A 22,590-nucleotide genomic window follows, 5' to 3' on the forward strand; every position below is an offset into this window, starting at 1 on the left:
TTTCATGACGCTAAAATGTAAATCTAATATTTTTTCTAGTTTTAATGTTTTACTCATTTAGGGATTGGCAACAGGGGGATTTAACTGAGAGGCGGGGCTTATCAAACACGAGCCGTGATTGAGCACGTGAACACACAGGCACGTCACGCCCCCTCTTCCCCCTCCGTCTCCCCCTCCTCTCTCCTTCCGGTCCAATTTACGTTAGTCTCGTGGGGGGGAAACTTAAAGCTGGAAGCGCGAGACTCCTGCGTGACGATGTTTGACCTGAAGAAGAGGAACAGTTTGACTCTGAACTGCAGCCGCGAGACGGAGGAGTTCAGGCGCGTGGCGGTCCGACGGAAGGTCAAAGGTGGTGCCGGGGACGGCCTCCCCTCAGACACAGGTGAGCAGCGTCCATACTGTAGCAGCTCGAGCCTCCAGTTTGGATATGTCATGTGAATTTTTCTGTTCATGTTCACATAAACCAGAAGAACCAGATGCTTGTCATTCCTGCTCTCTCCTACATAATGGTGTTTTAGTTGAGTTCCCTTGTGGATGTAATGGACTTTGTGTGCATGTTTCTTTAAATTTAATTTCTATGTAATTTCATGAGGCCTCTTATGTTGCTGGATTACTGCAGTGGAATCTCTTTCCCCTGATTCAGCCTGCATGTGTGTATCACACACACACACACACACACACACACACAGCCGTTCTGTTTCCCCCCAATTGAAGCAGGGCTGTGTGTTTTAGATTAGAAAAGTATGTCTGCTCCAATGGTACTGCCCGATTCAACGGTGCCATCCATGGCAAGTTGTTCTTTGGTTTGCTGTGAGGCTTATAGCAACGAGTGCCCTCGCAACTTATGCAAAGTATGGCCATTAATGCATCTTTAAGATGAAAATAACATTGACTTTTTTTCTTGAAAGTCACAAAGGAGATGCTAGAAGGTGATGCACACAGTAGTGTTCAAAAGGAGTTGAAAACGGTAAAAGAATAGTTCAATATTTGGTGAAAGAAGCATTTATTTTATTTTATTTTGTCCTATATGAAGCTGCAGCCAGCCCCTGGTTAGCTTAGCTTAGCATAAAGCCTGGAGACGGGTGGAAGTAGTGACCAGTGGATAAAGATCACACACAAAAATAGGAATATTTCTTACAACGGCACCATTCTGTTGGGGTGATTGTCCTCTATTCATTTAGAACCGTGCTGAATGTTGCATCTGAAACCCTGAAATAACTCCTAAAACTAGCGGAGGCGAGGGGGAAATGAAGAAGTGAGAAAGCAGAAGTGTTAAAGTGTTGAGAAAGTAAGTTGTTCCCGTCTCCAGGAGACCAAGAAAATGGTTTGACCTCTGAATCACAGCATCAAGATACGTTTCCATGACTCAGCGAAAACAAGTCTTTAAGGTTCAAAACTACTTTGACTTTTTTTTTCATTGCAATGATCGTACAACTGTTTCTTTTAGTAGTGAGCAGTGGGGTGTCTGGCTCCTACAGCAGCTCTGGTCCCCCTTGTGACAGAGTCTGTGGATCAGAGCCAAGCTCCGAACCTGGTCCAGAGGAAGATGAGGAAAGATGCCCAGCTATAGGATCGCCTCTCAAACCACAAGGTAGACTGAAGTCCAGTAGTCTACATCCAGAACAGATCCATGCATGTCTTTAAGTACAACTAGGCTGTTTATCTCTTTGCAGAGCCTCCGAAACCAGCTCCCCTCCAGAGTCCTCTGGGGTTAGGACCATCTCAGACCCACAGTCCCGCTGCAGGGAAATTATTCCCCCATCAAGCCACCACAGACCGAGACCAGAGTCCTAACGGAGCTTATGGAGGTTCTGTTTCCTGTGTCAGCCCGGCACAGATGTGTCTAGCCTCCCCTAGTCCCATCAGAGGAGGGGGGAACTGTTTCTTGAATGGAGTGCCCATCAGCCCCGGCAGACACACTAAGGGGATTCCTCATTTTACAAGCAGTCCACTTTTAGGATCCCCCAGTCCGGGCAAGATATTCAACCGGAGCTGTAGCCCACTGAGGGAACGAGGGCACAGCCCTGCCAAGTTGTCGCCCAGGAACTACAGCCTTCTCGCGGGATTCCTGCGGACCCCCAGCCCCGTGCGGCGGAGGATCGGGGTCTTCAGCCCCGCAAAGAACTCCAAATCCTGGCTGGGACTGCACAGAATCCCAAGCTGCAAGATGGAAGGGAAAGGGAAGATAACGGGGAAGTCTTTGAGCGTGCCTGACTTGATCGTTTACTTGGACGAGGAAAGGTTTGATGTTTTTATTTGGTCCATTCCAGCACCTTGATTACCTGACTAACCTCCCGTAGCATGTGTAGCACCATGTATGATGGATGTGCTGTATCTCTGCAGGATTTCCACCGAAAAAGTTGCCAAATCCCCACTGAAACCGCTGCAATCCCCCAATTGCAACAGGTCGGCCATCGCCATGAACCAGAGGCTGAATCACGCCTCAAGTGAGACCCGTCTCTCAGGCAACGGCAAAGAGCGTTCCCCGGGACGAACCAACGGCGTGATGCGGGGGAGCGACTCGGTGGTTAATGGGACGGGTGCAAATGACAAAATTGAGATAACCGTAGGATACGGCTCAAAGTCTTCCTGCCAGTGGAACGAGGCGACGCCGGAAGACGGCGGGATTCCCGGGGAGTCTGAAGGAGAACAGAATGACGAGAACAAGAGGAAGGAGGGAGGAGGAGGAGGAGAGCCAAAAGATGGAGAGAACACAGAATTGTACAACATCGCCCACGAACTCCTGCAGACGGAGAGAGCCTACGTGGCTCGCCTCCACCTGCTGGACCAGGTCAGTGTGAATATTCATACTCGGAAGTTAATTGTTGGCATGGTTCTTGTTGCCATGACGCTCATAGCAGACGTATCCTCCTGTCGTCCACGTTCCTTGTGCAGGTGTTCTGCTCGCGGCTGACGGAAGAGGCGGCTCGAGGCGCGTTCCCTCCTGACGTCATCAGAAACATCTTCTCCAACGTCTCCTCCATCTACTCCTTCCACAGCCGGTTCCTGCTGCCGGACCTGGAAGACTGCATCAGCCACTGGTAAACACAGAGAACCTGAGCAGATTCTTCTCTGGATCCCGAGAGAAGATGCTGCACATTCATCTTTGGGTCGTAGATATCAGGACTTCCTGCCAGGAATTAAATATGTTGGCTTATATTTTATTCTCAACAAAATTGGGATATAAAGTCAGTCAGGGTTCGTACGGGTGCTGGAAATCAAGGTGTTTTCAAGGTATGAAAGGTGCTTGGCTTCAGAATAAAGTGCCTGAAATGTTCTATGTGGTAAAAGAAGATCTCCATATTTGAAAACTCTTACCACCTCTTTACCACAGCTGGAAGGTGCTGGAAAAGCATGAAAATGCACCTTGAAATACTTGAAAAGTGCTTGAATTTGACTTTGTAAAAGCCTGGTTGGTACTTTACCCTTGAAGTCGTTGCTTGATTACACACAATCCAGGTGTGAGAGCCCCGGTCTGGGTACCGTCCTGCTGCAGCACGCACCCTTCCTGAGGATGTACGCCGACTACGTGGCCAACTTCGACCAGGCCATGGAGCTGGTGAGGACCTGGACCGAACGCTCCTCCGCCTTCAGGAATATCATCCAGGACATACAGGTAGACGGCACTGTGTTTTATTTTTAGGGTATGTGTCTGTGTGCGTGGGATGTCATGTATGTGTCCTGTTTTAGAGCCAGGAGGTGTGTGGCAGCCTGACCCTGCAGCACCACATGTTGGAACCAGTCCAGAGGGTTCCACGCTACGAGATGCTGCTCCGGGATTACCTGAGGAAGCTGCCCAAGGAGAGCCCGGATTATGATCTGGCTCACAGTACGTGGATGCTGTATGCTTGTCCCTCCTGAAGTGTCCTCATGTCTCTAATGAGCAGGATGAACCTCCTTTTTGTCTCCTGCAGAATCCTTGCAGACCATTTCTATGGCAGCCACCCACTCCAACAGCGCCATCCACAAAGCTGTATGTTACCATTACACATCATTTACCATCATTATTTATAAGTAAGATTTCGTCACGGTCGCACAACCCACTTATTGTATAATGTTGTCAAACCTCTAGTCATCTAAGGATTATATAATTCGTTATAAACCTAATTGTGTCCACAGGGATTAGTTTTTCTAGTGTTTCTCTTTCTCTGCCTGCAGGAGAGCCTGAAGCGGCTGCTGGAGATCTACGAGATGGTTGGAGACGAGGAGGTTGTGAACCCGACCAGCGAGTTCCTCAGGGAGGGTCGCCTGCTGAAGCTGGCCGCCAGGAACATGTCTGCCATGGAGAGGCAGCTGTTCTTGGTTAGAGACGGATGCAATGATCCACAATCTGCCAGCAAACCTTTTCACCGATTATATCTCCCCCTCTAGCTTTTCTATCATAGGGTGTTATTTTAAACCCTGACAATGTAAATCTAATCTGGATCACAGTTCAGGAAAGGATCCTTGTGGATAACGATGTATAACTTGTTTTTTTTCTCTCCCACAGTTCAACAGGTTTCTGCTGTGCTGCACTCCCAAGTTCAGCCTGGTGGGGCAGCGTTTCGCGGTCCGCTGCAGGATCGGAGTGGACGGCATGCAGGTGCAGCAGACCACCAACGAAGACCACCTATACACCTTCCAGATCTCCGGGAAGGAGAGGACCCTTGAGCTGCAGGCCAGGTGTGTGTGCCGCCTCGGGGCTGGAAGGTCCAGTGAACAGTTGTGTAACTCGGTGTGTCTGACAGGAAGTGCATTAAATGTGTAATCCTTTGTTTGTTCAAGCTCCGAACAAGACAGAGACGAGTGGATAAAGGTAACGGGCTATTCTTTTATTTCACGTTTAATATTACATGGATTTGTTTTTCTAAAATCAGGTTTATTTCCAGGTCATTCAGGAAGCCATTGATGTGTTTCTGAAGAAAAATGAAACCTTCAAAGTGGCTTCAAAGGAGCTGAATGTAGACGAACCAGTGAGTTTGATCATATTTCAGAAGCTGTATGTTTTTATAATCTATACAAAACATCCCAGCTGACGTGTGTTTGTGTGTGTGTGTGTGTGTGTGTGTGTGTGTGTGTTTGTGTGTGTGTGTGTGTGCAGACCGAGGAACTCGGCCGACGCGCCCCTCGCTGGATCCGGGACAACGAGGTGACTCTGTGTATGAAATGCCAGGACCCCTTCAACGCGCTCACCAGGAGGCGACATCACTGCAGGGCCTGCGGCTGCGTGAGTGACCCCTTTTTATTTAAATATATGTATCTATTGAAACAATGCATGGATGGCGGTGACAGTTTCCCCCCCCGCTCCCCCAGGTGGTGTGCTCGAAGTGTTCAGACAATAAAGTGGCTTTAGAGTACGACGGCAACAAGCTGAACAAAGTGTGCAAAGCCTGCTACGCCGTCCTGACGGGTCGGAGAGGGGAGAGGGTGGAGGGGAAGAAGAGACGCATCCTGGAGGTGAGGGAGTCTTCATCGCAGCGTAAAATCCAACATATTTAAGTCTCTAACGGCGTTTTCCTTTTCTCCGTCTGTGTGCTCCCCCAGTCGGAGGCTTCGTCTCCAGGGACCACTGACTGCGTCATGAAGGGCTTCCTGCTGTACGGTGAGAACCCCAAGACCTGGCAACAAGTGTGGTCTGTTATCACCCGGACTGAGCCCCCGGTCCTCCACCTGTACACAGCTCCTCAGGTATGATGATGTCACATCCTCATCACTGTTTTTTTTAGGGGGAAACGTCTCTGTAGATGTCATACACTTTTTATTTATTTATTGTCTAGTCGCTTAATTTATTCAGGTTTTCACATAATGTCCCAAATCTCTTCTTGTGTCTTTTTTTAATTTGACACTTGTGCCTCAAAAGGGACATTTTCACTGGTATAAGATTATGTTTTTTGGAAGTTCAACCTCCGCTTCTATAATAAAAGTTTAGTGTTAAGGACACAAAGTTCTTGTTGAAACCACAATATTTTTTGTCCCATGCTTCAGTGAAGTGCCCTGGCTTCAACATTGTAGTTTTTACGGTTTACAAATGTTGTTTTTTTCGAGGGTTAACATCAGTTTACTGACTGGTTTGTGTGACATCACTGCATATTCTGTATTAGACAGGAGAGCCCAACCCCGCTGTGGGAAACCACCATGTTGTTCCATACAAAGTCCCTGCCATGCATCCACCGCCTGCTTCTCTGATCACCTTAAACCCGTATCTGCAGGACCTGAAGCCCCTCTGCAGCATCCCTCTGCTGGGCTGCAGCGTGGAGGATTCCCCTCCGGAGCTCCAGGGTCAGCCTGGTTTCTGTCTGCGGCGGTCCCAGACCACCCACGCGTTCTCCTGCGGCGGCCTGGACCTCAAGCAGAGCTGGCTGACCGTCCTGCAGGTCGCCGCCACGGGCCGGCGTTGCACGCTCAGTCGCTATGACGACATCGCCAGCGGCTCCAGATGTGCCATCGGGGATGGCGAGGAACTGATCGCCGACGGCAACAAGGAAAACCACTCCTGAATGTTTGAGGTCAGACACTGTGGAGAGAGCAACGACAGACTTCAAACTGAACATTTGGTATAGAAATGCAGGAATGTTAATAATAATAATATTCAGACTGTTTGACTTAGAAGTGGCGATGCACTTTATTTCTGAAATGGTTTTTACGGTAAAATAAATAAAGCGAAGGTGTTTTTAACATGAGTCTGACTATCCCTTCAACTACAAAGATGGCTGCCATGCGATGCGGCGTGAAAATACGCTGGAGGTCTCCGGTTCAGTGACGCACAAGAGGCTCCGCGGGATCATCGTTGCCTTAGAAAACACATTCAGCTGACCCCTTTTCTTCACAGTTACAGCAATTTGAATATTTACACTCAAAACGATTAACAGCTAAAAAAAAAAAAGAAGGAAATTACATAATACTTAAAAAATAAATGATCAAAAATGATCACTGTAAAATGACAATAATACACATTGTTCGTCGGAGTTCATGGTAGCTCGTATGTGTGCAGTAAACAAAGCTCTGCGTTCGATGTTACATGTGTTTCAATCTGATCTTTCAGAAGCAAATTATTCCTTTTTTTTTTTTCATTTATTTCATGTTGCAGTTTAGATAAAAACCTTGCTGCTTCTACACAGATGGCTCAACTCTACCGGATCTATGGAAGTATGCAGGCTGGGATCATAAACGCCCCATCAAAGGGTGAAAAATGCTTAAAGCTGTGTTAATTAATATTTTTTATACATATTAACAGACTCGACTGGCTACATGGAATGTGAAAGAGGTCGCTGACCAATTTGCAGAGAATTATCGCTAATCTCTGCAGCTCTACGGAGCTTTTTTAAGCCTCTTAGCTAGTTTAATGGGACACTGAACTATATGGTTCGGTCTCATTAATCTCAACGATCGTGTTTTCCAGTGTCAATGCAGTGTTTGCTACCTATCCGGTGCTAGACGGGAGAAGGTTAGCAGCTAACCAGCTCACAGCTGAAAAGCTCTTTTTCTCGAAAGTAGAGAGAGAAAGTTATTCTGCCCTCTAGTGGCAAAACCTTGCTTAACAAAGCTTGTATGTTATAGTATTGTGTCTTATCCGATTCTATGCTCTACTCTGATAGCTGTTAAATAACTAACTGTGTGTCTGGATGGAGAGAATCATCTAAAGCACGTCTTTGTCTTTGATAAACACAACCGGACATTTGAGAAAAGCATTAAAGTCTTTCTGTAACAGCGTTTCTGCGCGGCTGACATTAGAAATAGCCTCCATGTCCACGTGGACGTCACCCACACATGTTGGACATCATTAGAAAAATCTGATTTGGTCTTAGCTCAGGCCGAAAAAAAGATAAAACTGGTCATTTAGTGACATTTAAGTGCCGGTGAGACGGCTTTACAGACATGGCTCTTGAAGACAAAGGTGGTGTGACCTGCTGATGTCAAGAAAAGGAGCCCCTCCCTCCCTGATTTTGATTTAGAGGCTTAAAAATGAAATGTTTGAATCCAGCACTTTTATACAAGGAAAGCAACACTGGCAGAGAGGCGGACCGAACATCACACATACGCTGACACACCACATGAAGGAGGAAAAAACTGGATTATTTACAGGACGGCTACCTCTCTTTTTCATACATCAATCCTCAGGATGTTTTTGTTCGCTGGAAATCTCCAAATCGCTGGCTTCATCTTGGAAAAGTCTCGTTCTCTCCTGTCCCGCGTGCAGTTCAGGCCACTTTAGTCTTTATTTGAGCTCATTGTCATTGTATCCGACCCAGAGGATGACTTTTAATCCATCCATAACAACAGTACCGCTTGTAATACGTGATGAGGTCATGAGAGGTTGGGGAACCACGGTGAAGCACAAGGGAAAATATACAACAAAACAAGTTATACCAGAGAAATTCCAAACAGTCCTGAAGAAGAAGTAGTGCAGCACTTTGCTTGAGGCAAAAAAATCAACTCTCGTTTTTGAAAAAAACAGCAGTGATGAAAGGCGGGGGGAAAAAAGCCAGACGTCAGCGAACCTCTCAGCTGCAGCAGAGCTGCTCCGACACCAGCAGGGTGTCGTAGCCGTAGATCTCCAGCAGGTGGAGCAGGAAGAGCCGGTCTCCGTGGGGGTCCAGACCCATGGCCCTCACGCTCTCCTGCGTCAGCGTGGGGTCGGGGCTCGCCGCCACCTCGCTGAGCGTCTGGAAAATCCTGTTGTTCTGCTCCAGGAAGAACCTGGAGGCATTTAGAGGGAAGGGTGAGTACATTTTTCTTTTTTTAACATTTGGAAAATGTATTTTTTCCCCTCTATATTGAACTGCCCTTATATCTGCCCTTTGTGAGATTTAATAACTGGGAGGAGAAAGGTCAGTGTTTGATTCAGGTGTTCTGATCTGCCGCTGTGCTGAATGTTCTGTACTCACAGAATAAAGAGATCCTCTTCGCTGGACACGCAGTCTCCGTTCTCCTCCTGGGAGTACAGCAACATCTGCCTACACACACACACACACACATTATTTCCAGCTGTTTCTTTGAAAAACATGCATGCATGTGTGATGTGGCATTATAAATGTAAGCATGAAGAAAAGGCTAACACAATGTTAACATGCTAAAGTAGGCAAATTAAAGGGTTACCACGGTGACCATGGTTTAGTAAGCATGCTAATTAGCAAACACAAAGCCCAGCTGGGGCTGATGGGAACATCGTTTGCTTTCCAAAGTTGTGGGCAAAAACATTTTGACTTGACGTTGATGCCAGAAGAAAAGTTCATCCTCTGGGGAGCATGAATGTCTATATAAATGCCACTTCCTACTAAATACTGACATCTTTAAAAACCAGCCCCGAATGTATAGTAATTAAACAAAAACATCTAAATATCTCCTTCGCCTTGTAGTTTTTTTAGCGAATGTTACCGGATGAAATGGTGCATTTGTTAGGGACTATTTTCAGCCGCGTAGTAATACACGTTTGTATTTATTAAGGCAGCAGGACAGTGTATGTGTGATTGAAGGAGTCAAACTTTGGCTGCATAGGAAATGCGTTTTAGTGGATTAAAGTGATAGATAGTGTTGGGATCGGCTTGTAAGCGGTGGTCACCCACCTCTGCTCGGTGAGTTTGCGGTATTTCTCCCTGTCGGCGGTGCTGAGGCGGAGCAGAGGCTTCAGGCCGTCTCTGTAGGTCTTTACATTCTGATTGTCTACGTACACGTCGTACAGATCCTTCTTCTCCTCGAAGATCTTCTCAGTCGTGCCTAAGCATACAGACACACAGCTCTCAGCAAAAGGACGGATATATTAGACCGGCTCGTCCTTTTTCCACAAACGTCAGCACGTTTCCAGCCTCCACTTACACGCCACGTAGGAGAGCTCGTTCTCCAGGGCGCTGATGTCGGCCACGTTGACGTAGAAGAAGGGCCGGAACTCGGGCACGGCCACGCCGATCCCGGGGATGGAGATGTTGGCCAGGCAACAGCAGCAGTACACTGAACGGGTGGAGGGGGGGATCAGAAAAAAGATTGCATGGATGTTGGTGTGCAGGTTAATCTAATAAATTACTAGAAGAGGGAGAGGAGAGGGAACCGGAAGTGGAAAAATGGGTGAAAAATGTCCAGGTTGTAGTCAGTTTTTCAGTTTTTCAACACCCCAGATTAAATAATGAGCTTTAAAGGTGAAACACCTTCAGACAAAGCACTAACTCTATAAAGTGAACACAGAAATGACACAAAATGCTACTTATTATGTATTATTATTTCATTTCTAGTGCTTCTTTGAACCTTTTTAACCATATTCTGCCTGGTTTGTGCTGCTGTCTTGTGTTATGGTTGGCCTAAAGCAAATAGCTCATATATATATATATATACTCCATTGTCACCTCTGTAGCAGACCACGCCCACAGGTGGGGGGGAGAAGATGAGGATGCGTCTGCGGAGGAGAGCCAGCTTCCACAGCACCATGATCTGCTCCCCAAAGAAGCGGATGAACTGGGACATGCAGCCTGCAGGGTGGGTGATCTGGTGGAGAGGCACACGAGGTCACCGGGGTCACCAGCCGACGTAGTTTTAGAAGTGGGGAAACGCCCTTCCTACCTTCATCTCCGGGTGCATGCAGTGGTTGATTGCAGCTCCCCAGGCATTGGCTGGACATGCAGTAACAACGCCGTCACCACTAGGGGGCAGCAGTGCTCGCTTGTCCTCATAGAAGGCCTCCAGGGGAGAGTAGTGGCCTGGGGACTGGAGCTGGAGTCTAAAGGAGGGGGACAACAACAAAAGACATTCAGTGACATTTAAAACTAAAAAAACATTAATCTAAGGAATATTTAAAAGTATTTACAGGATAGTTGCAGAAAACCTAGTGTCAGTTACAGATATCAGATATTTTATAGAAGTCTTTTCAGTGTTCAGCATGATATAAATATATCTATATGGTTTAATCTGTTTTAATCTTCAATATACAATGATATAAAGCAAAGAAAAGCAGCAAAATGCTTAATAATGAATTGCTTATTAAAACATCCACATGCATGTTTTATTGTAAAGACACATGTTCACCATCCCACCGTTATTAGCATCGACTGCATGTCCCTGTCAAGCTAATGAGTTCCGCCTTAAAAGCAGAAATAGAGGGGAGGAGTGTTGGAGAGAAAAAAAGAAGAAGGGGGGGGAAAGTATCCACAAATTCCTAAATATCCTGACCACACAACAGTGAGCCCTTTATGTAACTGCCAGGGCCGTCAGCAGATGGGGAATCTGGAGCGAGCGACGAGGGGAATGATGAGTAAGGAGCATGACCGCAGCATGACTGGAGGCCAGGCCAGGCCAGCAGTGTGGGAACAGGGGGGCGGAGAAAGGAGCGTCGGGGGAAGGGGGGGTTCAATGAGAAAGTGTGACAGAAACACTGAAGTTTGTGATAATTCAATGTGATAATTCATCAGCTCTCAATGGAATCGTATTATGATGAAGTTACAGTTTCTAACGTGACAATAACAAGCACGTGCTAACTCAACTTCAGCAGAATGACCCGTTATATCTTACTTTAAGCCTTAATATCATTTAAAGAGGTGAGTTATATAAACTCAACTCTCGTTAAGGTGTTCCAAACGGGGATGTCGGGTCCGAGACGATTTATTTACCAAGCTGTAACGAGGTTGTTTCTGCTGTAAAGTTTAACCATTGGGGTCTATGGAGATTGACTCGCTTTTGGCACCGGCCTCGTGTGGCCGTTTGAGGAACTGCAGTTTTGGATACTTCTGCATTGGCTTCATTTTGGGGTGAACTTTCCCTTTTAAGCAAAAAATAAATAACTAAATCTGGTTCCAGCTTCTTAAAATTAGGTGTTGCTCCTTTGACTTTCAATCTCAACTTTTAAGTCAACCTGAGGAAGACCATGTGATCTGATCACAAGCTCCAGAACTGCCACTAAATGGACATTTTGTTGAGGTTGTTTTTGTCGACTGAATATACTTGAGATTTGGATCGTTGGCTTAGACCAAACCAAGCGGTTTAACTATGGGGGGGTCTGAATGTAACTGTTGTCTGAATGTAGCGGCTCCGGCCACATGCATGAGCAGATCGGCCTCTTACCTGACCTGGTGCTCCAGGAAGCTCATGTAGCGGTAGAGCAGCGTGTAGGAAGGAGACAGGATCCCTACCGACTTCATCCTCGCCCCCCTCTCCAGCGTGCTCTCCACCGCCATGTTGGCGAAGCAGGCGAGGCCGAAGTAGCAGCCCTTCCGAAAGTATCTGGACGGACGGAGAGAGAGAGGGACGAAAGCCGTGAGTCATGACAAGCAAAAAGGCACTGCCAGATGGCTGGGCTGCTTCTTTCTTCTTTTTTTTTTGCCAGGCAACACTTCTGCCAGGAGGAGGAGACACTGGGCCGCATCCTAATACTGAAGGCGTGCTTCCTCCACTTGGTCACGTCCTTCAGGATGTGAAGAAGGTGAAAGCGTGTACTGACGGTGCTTACATGAAGTCCGTGGTGACTCGGTGGGAGCCGCTGGCGATGGCTTTGAACTCCACTCCCTCCAGGTCCATGTCTTTGGGCAGACACCATTCCAGCATGTTTCCTATCACACACACACACACACACACACACACACACACACACACACACACACACACACACACACACACACACACACAGATAACAGTAAAACACACAGGCAGCACTGATATAAGACCAGACGGTAAATACTCTATCGCCACTTCACTGGATTCTCCCAGAATGCATCATGTTTGCGGTTGCTGACGCTCGGGCGGCAGCTGAGCAAATAGGGTCTGATAGGAGACGGCGAAGGTGACTCAGCCGGTCCGGTTTTCGACGTGATCCTCCTGCGTGCCTCAGTGGGTCGAGTGGATGCAGAAATAGGAGTTCAGTCATAAGAACGAACCAACAGGTTTGTATCGTCCACCTGCTGATGCTCCATCACCAGCGTCCGTTACGTTCCCACGTGTTTCCGGGGGAAACGGGACCGGGAGGCGGGACGTAACGCTGGGAGGAATTTGATTGGATCTTTGAAGCTCGAGACCTCTGTGGCCCTAAAGGTTGCAGATTGATTGATTGATTGACAGATGGATGTTGTGATGATGATGATGTGAGAGTGCGTCATATTTTGTTTTCCAGAAATAAAGAAATGTTGGACTTTGATATAAGAATATGAAGAATTGTTTTTTGGTATATTTTGTTAAATAGGTGACAATGTTATCTTTTTTAAGAGTATTTAGTATCATGTATTTATATTTTGCATCCTATTTGTGAACAAAAGCACAAATCGTAGAATGTTTTGTGATGCATGGTGTGGCTCTTGATCTGAGATCAATATTCAGGCCTTATTATAGGTGGAGTAAAAGAATTGATCCTGATCCTCCTCTGGTTATCCTCTACTTGCTCTAGATTATATACTCGCATGTTAAAGGAAATCTCATTTGTTAGCTTAATAAAGGGAACCATTGGGGGGTTTACTCCACCTTCTCTTGCCTCATTTCCCACCGCTTCTCTGCTGAGCTTCCTGATAAAAACATGCTTTCAGGTGGATTGCACCTTTTTAAGTAAGCAGAAGTGGAGATTTTCCTCCATAATTCATACTTGTTTTTATTTGGTTTTAATAGTCTACATAGTGTTAGGATGTCAGAGGCAGACTTTAACATAACTATGAGTGTGCAAGCTGATTTAGGGGGGCTGTGTAAATGTAAATGTCAATCTGACATTGCTGCAAAATCATAAACCCTCACTCCACCTCGCCTCCTGTTTCACAGTCAAGTCAGGTTCTCGCCCCCCCCCCCCCTCTCTCTACTTTTAAACATTAAAGCTCAGGATTGTTTAATTGATCAGCCCTCTGTGTGAGTAACCTGATTGGCTAGTGTATCACAGGGGGGGTTCAGCATTAAACATGTACAGGTCTCCTCCCTGCACCTCTGATTGATTTACATCCTGACGCCTTCACGTGTCTGCAGATGGCTTTGAATCGTGACTCTGGTCATGTGTCCAGGTCAGCAGGGGCCACACCTGTAGGAGACGCTTCTGCAGAGACTTGGTACAAACACACGCTCTTAAGGGCGTCAGACAGACGCATTAGGAAGCATCTATTCTCCCTCTCCTGGCTACAAACATGCTCCTTTCCCTTTTTTGTTATATCATAATTCCATGCTGCATATGTATTTGTGTCCCCCACCTGATCTGGTATTGAATGTGACCACAAAGACCGACACAATCTGGTCCTTTTCCTCCCATTTCACCATCCTGTCTTCCAGCGACACCTCCCTCGATTCTGAATCCGAGAAGCGATCCTCGTCGTCGGGTTGCGGGGCTTCATCGTTGCCGGCCGGGGTGACGGAGGTCGCGGGTGGGGCGCTGCAGCCGTCTGCGTTGGAGACGGACCTGCTCGGAGTGGGACCCCCCGGACCGCTGCTCCACCCAAGCCCCGGCGCGGAGCATCCCGACGGGGCACGGCAGGTGGACGGGCTCGCCTGTCGCTCCTTGGCGTGTGCCGCAGCCGCTTGTTCCGCGGACGGAACCTCCTCCCAGTCCAGCAGAGGGGCTCGGTCCGACCGCTCCACCATCCTGGTCGCGGTCCCGCCTCGTCGGTCCCCCTCGCAGATTGTAAATGATGTCTCAGCCGACAGGCGCCAGGTCCATCCGTTGATAATTACAGCTCAGAGCGATTCCCGCATTGCAAAGTAATTCTTCGCGGCTCAGAACGGTTGCATTTTGCATCAAAAAAATAAATAAAATAATATAGCAGCTTTCGCATCTATCTTTTATAATCTTTCTTGTCTGAGGTGATCATACAGTTGATGCTGTTGGGGAGAGGGGCAACTCCTTCGTCTAACGCGAGTTGCGTTCAAAGACAATCCACCAGTAACTGTCACATTCCCCGCACGAAGAATAGCTGTGGAACGTTTGGTAACGCGGAACCGTTTTGGCTTCTTGAATGCACCACGTTCCACCGCGTCGGGGTGAAGCTCGTTTTCACGCGCAGCACTTTCGAGAAAAAAAAAGATTTACGATTCTCGTGAAGCAGCTTCACGTTTATGAATATAAAATACACTTTAACGTGTCAAATATATTGAATATATTTTTTTCAAACATATCATATCAGTTACTACTGGTCCATTTTACGGTCAGATAAAATGCCATTTATTTAATGTGACGAATGTTGCGAAACGAAATCGAAGGGAGAGTAGGTGACGTAGTTCAGCGACACGTCAGCCACACGGAAGAAGGTGTCCCTTCAAGCTGCCACAGTACTGCTGACCGAGGGGCCGTAGTCTTATCGAAATGGGTCTGTATTTTTAACTATTCGTGTATTAAATACATGTTTGTCTTTGAGTATATTACCCTACATGCATATGAATAGTTAGATAAGTTGCCGGGATAGTTCTGTTTTGCTTTCTGCGCGTATTGCTAGCGTTGCTCGGGAGCTAGCTAACGTTGCTTAGCTACTTACCGTGAAGACCCGAACGTTTTTGGTGTGGACGGCTTCGCCCCCTAAAACGGGTTTTTACTCCAAACTCCTCGGACTAACTATGTTATAACAACGTTGGCATTAAGGACGTAAATTATAAAACGCACTGCAGCTTTAATTCAGTCATTCCTCAGCGAAGCTAAGCTAACGTAGCTAACTCGCTCCACCACCTGAGTAATACTGACAGCGAGTAAGGCCACTGTCATCACATCGACATACACCGGATACAAAAGCTAATTATTTTTACGGTTAATCCACATTAATGTTGAAATCGTAGTAACTTATGTTGTCTGTTGAGCAACACTTTTATGCTCATTACGCGAGTTAGCATCTGTTTTTCCATCCTACTAATAAAACGAGCTACTTTTCCCAGCACTAACTGACTTATTTATCCCCCCCCTGTGTGTGGACTCTCCAGGTGGGTTCTTCTCTAGTATCTTCTCGGGCCTGTTCGGCACCAGGGAGATGAGGATTCTGATCCTGGGTCTGGACGGCGCAGGGAAAACCACCATCCTGTACCGGCTGCAGGTTGGAGAGGTGGTGACCACAATTCCCAGTATGTACCGCTTGTTCCATTGTTTCATATGGGTGAAAGACTGTGAACTGGATGCACTGTTGCACACTTAACACGATGGTATGTGAGCAACATATTTATGTACAGCAGTTAGATCATGTATGGCGTTGACCTATTATCCTAATTGGTTCGACATGTGAGCGTGGCTTGGTAAACAAAGGCAACCAGTCTCATCACTGCTCTTTGACAGTATGTTGACTGGTGAGAAGTAAATAAAGAAAACCAGTTCCACTGACTTTAAGGGAGTTAATTACAGCTGACGGATCATGTGTAGTATTTATGTTAGGTAGGACTATCTATGATAATGGGAGGAAAACAAAGTGTTATTAAAAGGCCATTATGATTTAAAAAAATTACCCTTACAATTTAGTTTGTGGTTTTTAAGCATTGCAATACAAGTATTCAGACACACATGTGCTACTTTAAAGCACTATTATTAAGCCTCATTAAAATTCTAAGGGTATTCTAGTCATTTATGGACATGTTTCCAAACAAATGTTGATTTAATTGCATGTTGCACCACTGTTTTTACCCCTGTGTGTAGTTGTTCAACGTTAGCATCACTATCCTCTTTATTTTTGGATGTGAATGTGCTGAATATTTGCATGTTTTCCACTCTGTTTTTGACTCACTGTGATGTGCACTTCTATTATGACCGCTCAAACTTTCCCCACACCATGTGTCCCCGTTTTGTTTGTTTTTATTTGATTATCTCTGTGGAGCATCATGGTTTTAGAATAAAGACAGAAATACAGTATTCAGTGTTTTTTTATTTGAATGTAGGCTCTACAGAAATAACACACAGTACTGTGTATTGTGGTGCACATCATAGCCGCAGTGCTGCAGATAAGGTGGTGATGATCAGGTCATGATTTTCTGCTCTCACTGCATCCATTTGGTTTTTCCACACAGCGATCGGCTTCAACGTCGAGACAGTCACATACAGAAATCTGAAGTTCCAGGTGTGGGATCTGGGCGGACAGACGAGTATCAGGTGGGTTGTAAGTGGAGCCTGGAGCTCCCAGGTTGAACATGAAGGAAGCTACAAACAGCATCTTGTAGATGGCCTCTTGGATATGAAGGGAAGAATCAAGTTTATAAAAGTCCGAGTGTAGTGAGTGCAAAAAAGTCATAAAAAGGCTTAGTCATATTTTCATTAAAAAAAGTCATATAGCATGTCGAAAATTCATGAAAAAGTCAGTCGAAATATATTCATGAAAAAATATTATTAAAAAGTTGTAAAAATCGCTCATATCACTTGACGCGCCAAGTCTGAGTGTAGTTAGTCCAAAACAGCCATAAAAAGCCATGGTCAATTTTTTCAGGGAAAAAAAAAAGTCATACTATAAGCATGTCGGAAAAAAAGTGAAAAATCAACAAAATTCATAAAATGTTGTAAAAATGATTTAAAAGTCATAACATATGCTTGTATATCGCGTGTCAATCAAAATCTGAGTGTAGTGAGTCCAAAATAAGCATGAAAAGGCTCAGTCATATTATAGCATGTCGAAAATTCACGAAAAAGTCAGTTAAAATATATTAATGAAAAAATATAAAATAATTATTAAAAACTCGTAAAAATCGCTCATATCAATTGTTGCGCCAAGTCTGAGTGTAGTGAGTCCAAAACAGCCATAAAAAGCCCCCCAAAAAAAGTTTGTACTATAGCATGTTGAATAAAGGTGAAAAACGACAAAATTCATAAAATGTTGTAAAAAGATTTAAAAATCATTAAAAATTGTATAAATGTTTGACGGAACTTCTCATTCTTACTCTCCATCCTCCTCTCCATCTCATCTGGCAACCTTTCTGTTCCTCGCTCTCTCCTTGACAGGCCCTACTGGCGATGTTATTATTCCAACACTGACGCGGTCATCTACGTTGTTGACAGCAGCGACCGCGACAGGATGGGCATCTCAAAGTCTGAGCTGGTGGCCATGTTGGAGGTAAGTGGATGTCCAGCACTTTGACCTCACCTTGAACGAAATTACTTGACAATTATTGGATAGATTTCTATGACATTGAATGTCCACAGAATACCCTCACTGTGCCTCTGCTGCCACTTACTCACATCATCCATTTGCCCAACGCTGATTCTTGACAAGATATTGTGGAAAGTCATTGTTAAATGTCTGTGATTTTTAATTTTAGCTAAAACAATTATTTTACTCCCATAAGAAACTGGATTTGAACCCTTTGAATCTCTTTGAAAGATCTCTTTTGGATCCATGGGCAAATTTTTCGAGGGAAAAAAACGGTCGAAAATTCACATAAAAGGGCAGCCTACACAATTCCATGTGTAGAGTTGCTGTTTTTGCTTCCATTACACAGAAGTTTAGCTGCCATCGGGTTTTTCTCTGGATCTCTTTCTCTCTTTACATGATGTCATTCTGTGACCTTTCCAGGAGGAGGAGCTGAAGAAAGCCATCCTGGTGGTTTTTGCAAACAAACAGGATATGGACCAGGCAATGACACCTGCTGAGGTGGCCAACTCTCTGGGTCTTCCCGCCCTCAAAGACAGGAAATGGCAGATCTTCAAGACCTCTGCCACGAAGGGAGTAGGCCTGGATGAGGCAATGGAATGGTAGGTTTTACCATACGTACTATATAGAGCAATAAAAGACATGTACATTTTTTTAATTATTTAATTTATAGTAGCATTGGAAGGATATTTTGCCTGCTATGGTCTTGGATTTGCTCTGGACTTGGTCTTAACTCTGACTGTATTGAATTGGCTTTGACTCCAGCCACTCTAAAGCAAAAGACAACAAGGAGAGCTCATAAAATGTGTTTTATTACATTACGCATGCTCTCCCCTGGTTCATATTGTTCAACGTGTCATCTGCTCTCTGTTTACTGACACTCGTCCATATTTGCTCTCTGTGCTCGTAGGCTGGTGGATTCCCTGAAGAGTCGGCAGTAAAAGGCTCCCACCCATTCTGTATATACTCCTGACCTTTGACCCTTCTGTATGAAGCCTTGTGACTGACCTCTCCCCTATGTCCCACTTTCCACTGGACCTCCGATTGCACTCCTCCCCACCTCCATCCCGCCTAAAGCCTTGGCCAAGCCCTCCCAATGCCTAATGCCTTTCAAGCCTGGGACTTTACAAGTGAAGGCTGCAGTAACGTCTGGACGGAGGCAAACACACTAAGTCCCATCACTCCCAAATGCTGGTGGCACGAGTGGAAGGTTTTTAGGGAGCTGTATGACTTCAGTGATGGACAAGTTGGTATCTACATTTTCATGTGTTTTTGAAATGCAAAAGAAAAAAGAAAAATCCTCAACATCGATGAATAAATGTTGCATATTTTTTATTACGATTCAAGTGTCAACACTGAAGTGAGTCATCGTGGATTAAGATGAATATGTGAATAGGGCTGTCCACTCAAACCCTCTGTAGGGTTTTTCTGAAGGCGGGTGTCTTTGCTAGACGGCTTCGACACCTCCCAGAGAATAGTTCTCGTGTAGTGCAGCCAGAAGATGATCTGTAGTTGATGGGCAGCGAAATGCAATGAAGATCCACCAGGGGGTAGTGTTTTCCCATTAAGGTATAGACATTACTAGTTCCACCTGCTGTTCCACTGACAACTGAGTGATTGCCAACTCATTAGACAATTTATGATAGCATGCTGGAATAGCCATTCTGAAAAAAAAAAAAAATCTGCCAGCTTGTATGAAATGTCGTCCTCTGGCCAAGTGTTACTGCAGCCTGGGCTACTTTTGTACTATATAGTCAGGCAGATACAGTGTCATGGATTTCTATTCTTTTTTTCCTCCTGCTCATTTGTGTTGTACCCACTTTAAAAAAAATGGAGTTGAATCCTTTTTCCATTGGCATTCTTGAGTGCAGCTTTGGCATATTAGTACTTTAGTTACTGAACACTAACTGTATGCTCAAAGTTTTGTTGTTGCATATTTATATCGGCTTGTACAGTGAAAATGATTTTCAGTAAAGAATGCCATCAGTGATTGTACCATTCAGTGTTAAGACGGTTTCATTTTCAAACTGTGATACAAGACATGGATGATTGGTGACTCCCTGTTGTGGAGCAGCGTTGAGCAGTCAAATATTTGGAAAATATTTAATGAAAAATGTGAGTCATCTAAATTCATAGAATGTTGTAAAATGTCATAAAATGTGACATATCGTACGTCGAGCACAGTCTGAGTGTAGTGAGTCCAAAACAGTCATACTATAGCGCGTCGAAGTTTCAATAAAAAGTCAGTCGAAATATATTCATGAAAAAATATTACAAATGTATTAAAAAGTCATAAAAAATGCTTATATCGCTTGTCGCGCCAAGTCTGAGTGTAGTGAGTCTAAAAAAGCCATAAAAAGCCATGGTCAATTTTTTCAGGGGAAAAAAAAAGTCATACTATAGCATGTCGAAAAAAAAGTGAAAAATCGACAAAATTCACAAAATGTTGTAAAAATGATTTCAAAGTCATAACATAAGCTTGTATATTGCGTGTCAATCAAAGTCTGAGTGAAGTGAGCGAAAAATAAGCATGAAAAGGTTTAGTCATATTATAGCATGTCGAAAATTCACGAAAAAGTCAGTCGAAATATATTCATGAAAATATATTAAAAAATTATTAAAAAGTCATAAAAATCGCTCATATTGCTTGTCGCACCAAGTCTCAGTGTAGTTAGTCCAAAACAGCCATAAAAAGCCATGGTCAATTTTTTTCAGGGGGAAAAAAAGTCATACTATAGCATGTCGAAAAAAAAAGTGAAAAATTGACAAATTTCATAAAATTTTGTAAAAATGATTTAAAAGACATAACATATGCTTGTATATCACGTGTCAATCAAAGTCTGGGTGTAGTGAGTCCAAAATAAGCATAAAAAGCCATGGTCAATTTCTTGGAAAAAAAAAAATTCATACATGTTGAAAATTCAAGAGAAAGTCGTTCGAAATATATTCATGAAAAATTATTAAAAAGTCGTATCGCTTGTCGTGCCAGGCCTTTTTTTCTGATATGGATACCTTCAATTTAGCAGTGGATAGAGAGGAAACGTGAGGAAGGGGGATGTGACATGCAACAACAGACCTCCGGCCGGGATTCGAACCGGGGTCGGCTCCATATATGCATACACAGTATGTGCGCTAACCACTCAACCACCAGGTCTGGATGTCATGAACCCAAAACAGTCATAAAAAGCCATGGTCAATTTATTGGAAAAAAATAATAAGTCATACTATAGCACATCGAAAATTCACGAAAAAGTCAGTCGAAATATATTCATGAAAAAATATAAAAAAATAATTAAAGAGGCGTAAAAATTGCTCAAATCACTTGACGCACCAAGTCTGAGTGTAGTGAGTCCAAAACAGCCATAAAAAGCCATGGTCAATTTTTTCGAAAAAAAAAAATAGCATGTCGAAAAAAAAGTGAAAAATCGACAAAATTCATAGAATGTTGTAAAAATGATTTCAAAGTCATAACATAAGCTTGTATATTGCGTGTCAATCAAAGTCTGAGTGAAGTGAGCGCAAAATAAGCATGAAAAGGCTTATTCATATTATAGCATGTCGAAAATTCACGAAAAAGTCAGTCGAAATATATTCATGAAAAAATATTAAAAAATTATTAAAAAGTCGTAAAAATCGCTCATATTGCTTGTCCCGCCAAGTCTGAGTTTAGTGAGTCCAAAACAGCCATAAAAAGCCATGGTCAATTTTTTCAGGTAAAAAAAAAAGTCATACTATAGCATGTGGAAAAAAAAGTGAAAAATTGACAAATTCCATAAAATGTTGTAAAAATGATTTAAAAGTCATAACATATGCTTGTATATCGCGTGTCAATCAAAATCTGAGTGAAGTGAGTGCAAAAAAAGTCATAAAAGGGCTTAGTCATATTTTCTGTCAAAATATATTCTTAAAGTCAGTCAAAGTATATTCTTAAAAAAGTCTGTAAAATCATTAAAAAGTCGTAAAAATCGCTCATATCACTTGTCGTGCCAAGTCTGAGTTTAGTTAGTCCAAAACAGCCATAAAAAGCCATGGTCAATTTTTTTCAGGGGGAAAAAAAGTCATACTATAGCATGTCGAAAAAAAAGTGAAAAATTGACAAATTTCATAAAATGTTGTAAAAATGATTTAAAAGTCATAACATATGCTTGTATATCACGTGTCAATCAAAGTCTGGGTGTAGTGACTCCAAAACAGCCATAAAAAAACATGGTCTAATTTTTCATAGTTCACGAAAAAAGCCAAAATTCGTAATGTCCTACACCACGACGTTTTGCCAGACCTGCAGGCCGGTCCAGCTTGCTGGGGTGAATGACTCCCCATCTTTGAAACACGCATACGTGAGCGTGGAGCAATGGTTGCAGAGGACGGCTAAACTGTAGGCGAGAAAGTGACCACATAGATTCCCAAGTTTGTCAAAATAACAGCTGTTTCTAAATGTCTCACACATTTAGGAGATATTTGAAGCTAGCCATGGTGAGAAATTAACCTTCTGGTTGTTTTCAAAATAAATCGCTAACAAATAATGTGAACAACAAACAGTAGTGGTGCTTCTGATTTGAAACAGGATGTACAATGAGCAGACTTTCAACGTTTGGAAACTTGACGCAGCCAAAGATCATAAAAATGATGC

General features: G+C 44.2%; 3 protein-coding genes across 4 annotated transcripts; 2 read left to right on the forward strand and 1 right to left on the reverse strand.

Moving 5' to 3' along the window:
* The first annotated feature begins 222 nt into the window (after positions 1-222).
* On the forward strand, positions 223-6,829 carry LOC311032365 (FYVE, RhoGEF and PH domain-containing protein 4-like). 2 transcript variants are annotated; one of them, XM_084039088.1, is made up of 16 exons: positions 223-382; positions 1,448-1,591; positions 1,674-2,241; positions 2,344-2,791; positions 2,896-3,041; positions 3,460-3,616; positions 3,691-3,829; positions 3,915-3,973; positions 4,159-4,302; positions 4,490-4,662; positions 4,765-4,795; positions 4,869-4,952; positions 5,081-5,206; positions 5,293-5,436; positions 5,524-5,667; positions 6,189-6,829. In XM_084039088.1, the coding sequence occupies exons 1-16, from the start codon at positions 256-258 to the stop codon at positions 6,474-6,476; spliced, it is 2,922 nt and encodes a 973-aa protein (XP_083895214.1). In that variant the 5' UTR covers positions 223-255; the 3' UTR covers positions 6,477-6,829. The 2 variants fall into 2 exon arrangements, with proteins under 2 accessions (XP_083895214.1, XP_083895215.1); XM_084039089.1 differs by having other exon boundaries at positions 1,451-1,591.
* A 156-nt stretch (positions 6,830-6,985) lies between these two features.
* LOC311032366 (DENN domain-containing protein 11-like) lies at positions 6,986-14,713 on the reverse strand. Its single transcript, XM_084039090.1, has 9 exons — positions 14,112-14,713; positions 12,407-12,506; positions 12,022-12,180; positions 10,528-10,684; positions 10,314-10,452; positions 9,793-9,924; positions 9,543-9,693; positions 8,865-8,933; positions 6,986-8,676 (listed from the first exon to the last, which is right to left on the reverse strand). Exons 1-9 carry the CDS (start codon positions 14,497-14,499, stop codon positions 8,481-8,483), a joined length of 1,491 nt encoding a protein of 496 aa, XP_083895216.1. The 5' UTR covers positions 14,500-14,713; the 3' UTR covers positions 6,986-8,480.
* Positions 14,714-15,117: 404 nt separating this feature from the next.
* arl1 (ADP-ribosylation factor-like 1) lies at positions 15,118-19,955 on the forward strand. The gene is made up of 6 exons (XM_084038602.1): positions 15,118-15,221; positions 15,823-15,960; positions 16,891-16,972; positions 17,813-17,924; positions 18,384-18,562; positions 18,871-19,955. Exons 1-6 carry the CDS (start codon positions 15,218-15,220, stop codon positions 18,899-18,901), a joined length of 546 nt encoding a protein of 181 aa, XP_083894728.1. The 5' UTR covers positions 15,118-15,217; the 3' UTR covers positions 18,902-19,955.
* Positions 19,956-22,590: the final 2,635 nt, after the last annotated feature.

This window comes from Eutrigla gurnardus (genome assembly GCF_963514095.1).
Source record: "Eutrigla gurnardus genome assembly, chromosome: 21".
NCBI classification, from domain to species: Eukaryota; Metazoa; Chordata; class Actinopteri; order Perciformes; family Triglidae; genus Eutrigla; species Eutrigla gurnardus.

Coding starts and splice junctions, on each gene's coding strand:
- LOC311032365 (XM_084039088.1), top strand. CDS start 256: ATGTTTGACCTGAAGAAGAGGAACAGTTTGACTCTGAACTGCAGCCGC. Junction 1,592..1,673: donor ATCGCCTCTCAAACCACAAG/GTAGACTGAAGT, acceptor ATCTCTTTGCAG/AGCCTCCGAAACCAGCTCCC. Junction 5,437..5,523: donor AGAAGAGACGCATCCTGGAG/GTGAGGGAGTCT, acceptor GTGCTCCCCCAG/TCGGAGGCTTCGTCTCCAGG.
- LOC311032366 (XM_084039090.1), bottom strand. CDS start 14,499: ATGGTGGAGCGGTCGGACCGAGCCCCTCTGCTGGACTGGGAGGAGGTT. Junction 9,694..9,792: donor CGAGCTCTCCTACGTGGCGT/GTAAGTGGAGGC, acceptor CTGTATGCTTAG/GCACGACTGAGAAGATCTTC. Junction 8,934..9,542: donor CGCAAACTCACCGAGCAGAG/GTGGGTGACCAC, acceptor GTGTGTGTGTAG/GCAGATGTTGCTGTACTCCC.
- arl1 (XM_084038602.1), top strand. Junction 16,973..17,812: donor GGCGGACAGACGAGTATCAG/GTGGGTTGTAAG, acceptor TCTCCTTGACAG/GCCCTACTGGCGATGTTATT. Junction 17,925..18,383: donor AGCTGGTGGCCATGTTGGAG/GTAAGTGGATGT, acceptor TGACCTTTCCAG/GAGGAGGAGCTGAAGAAAGC.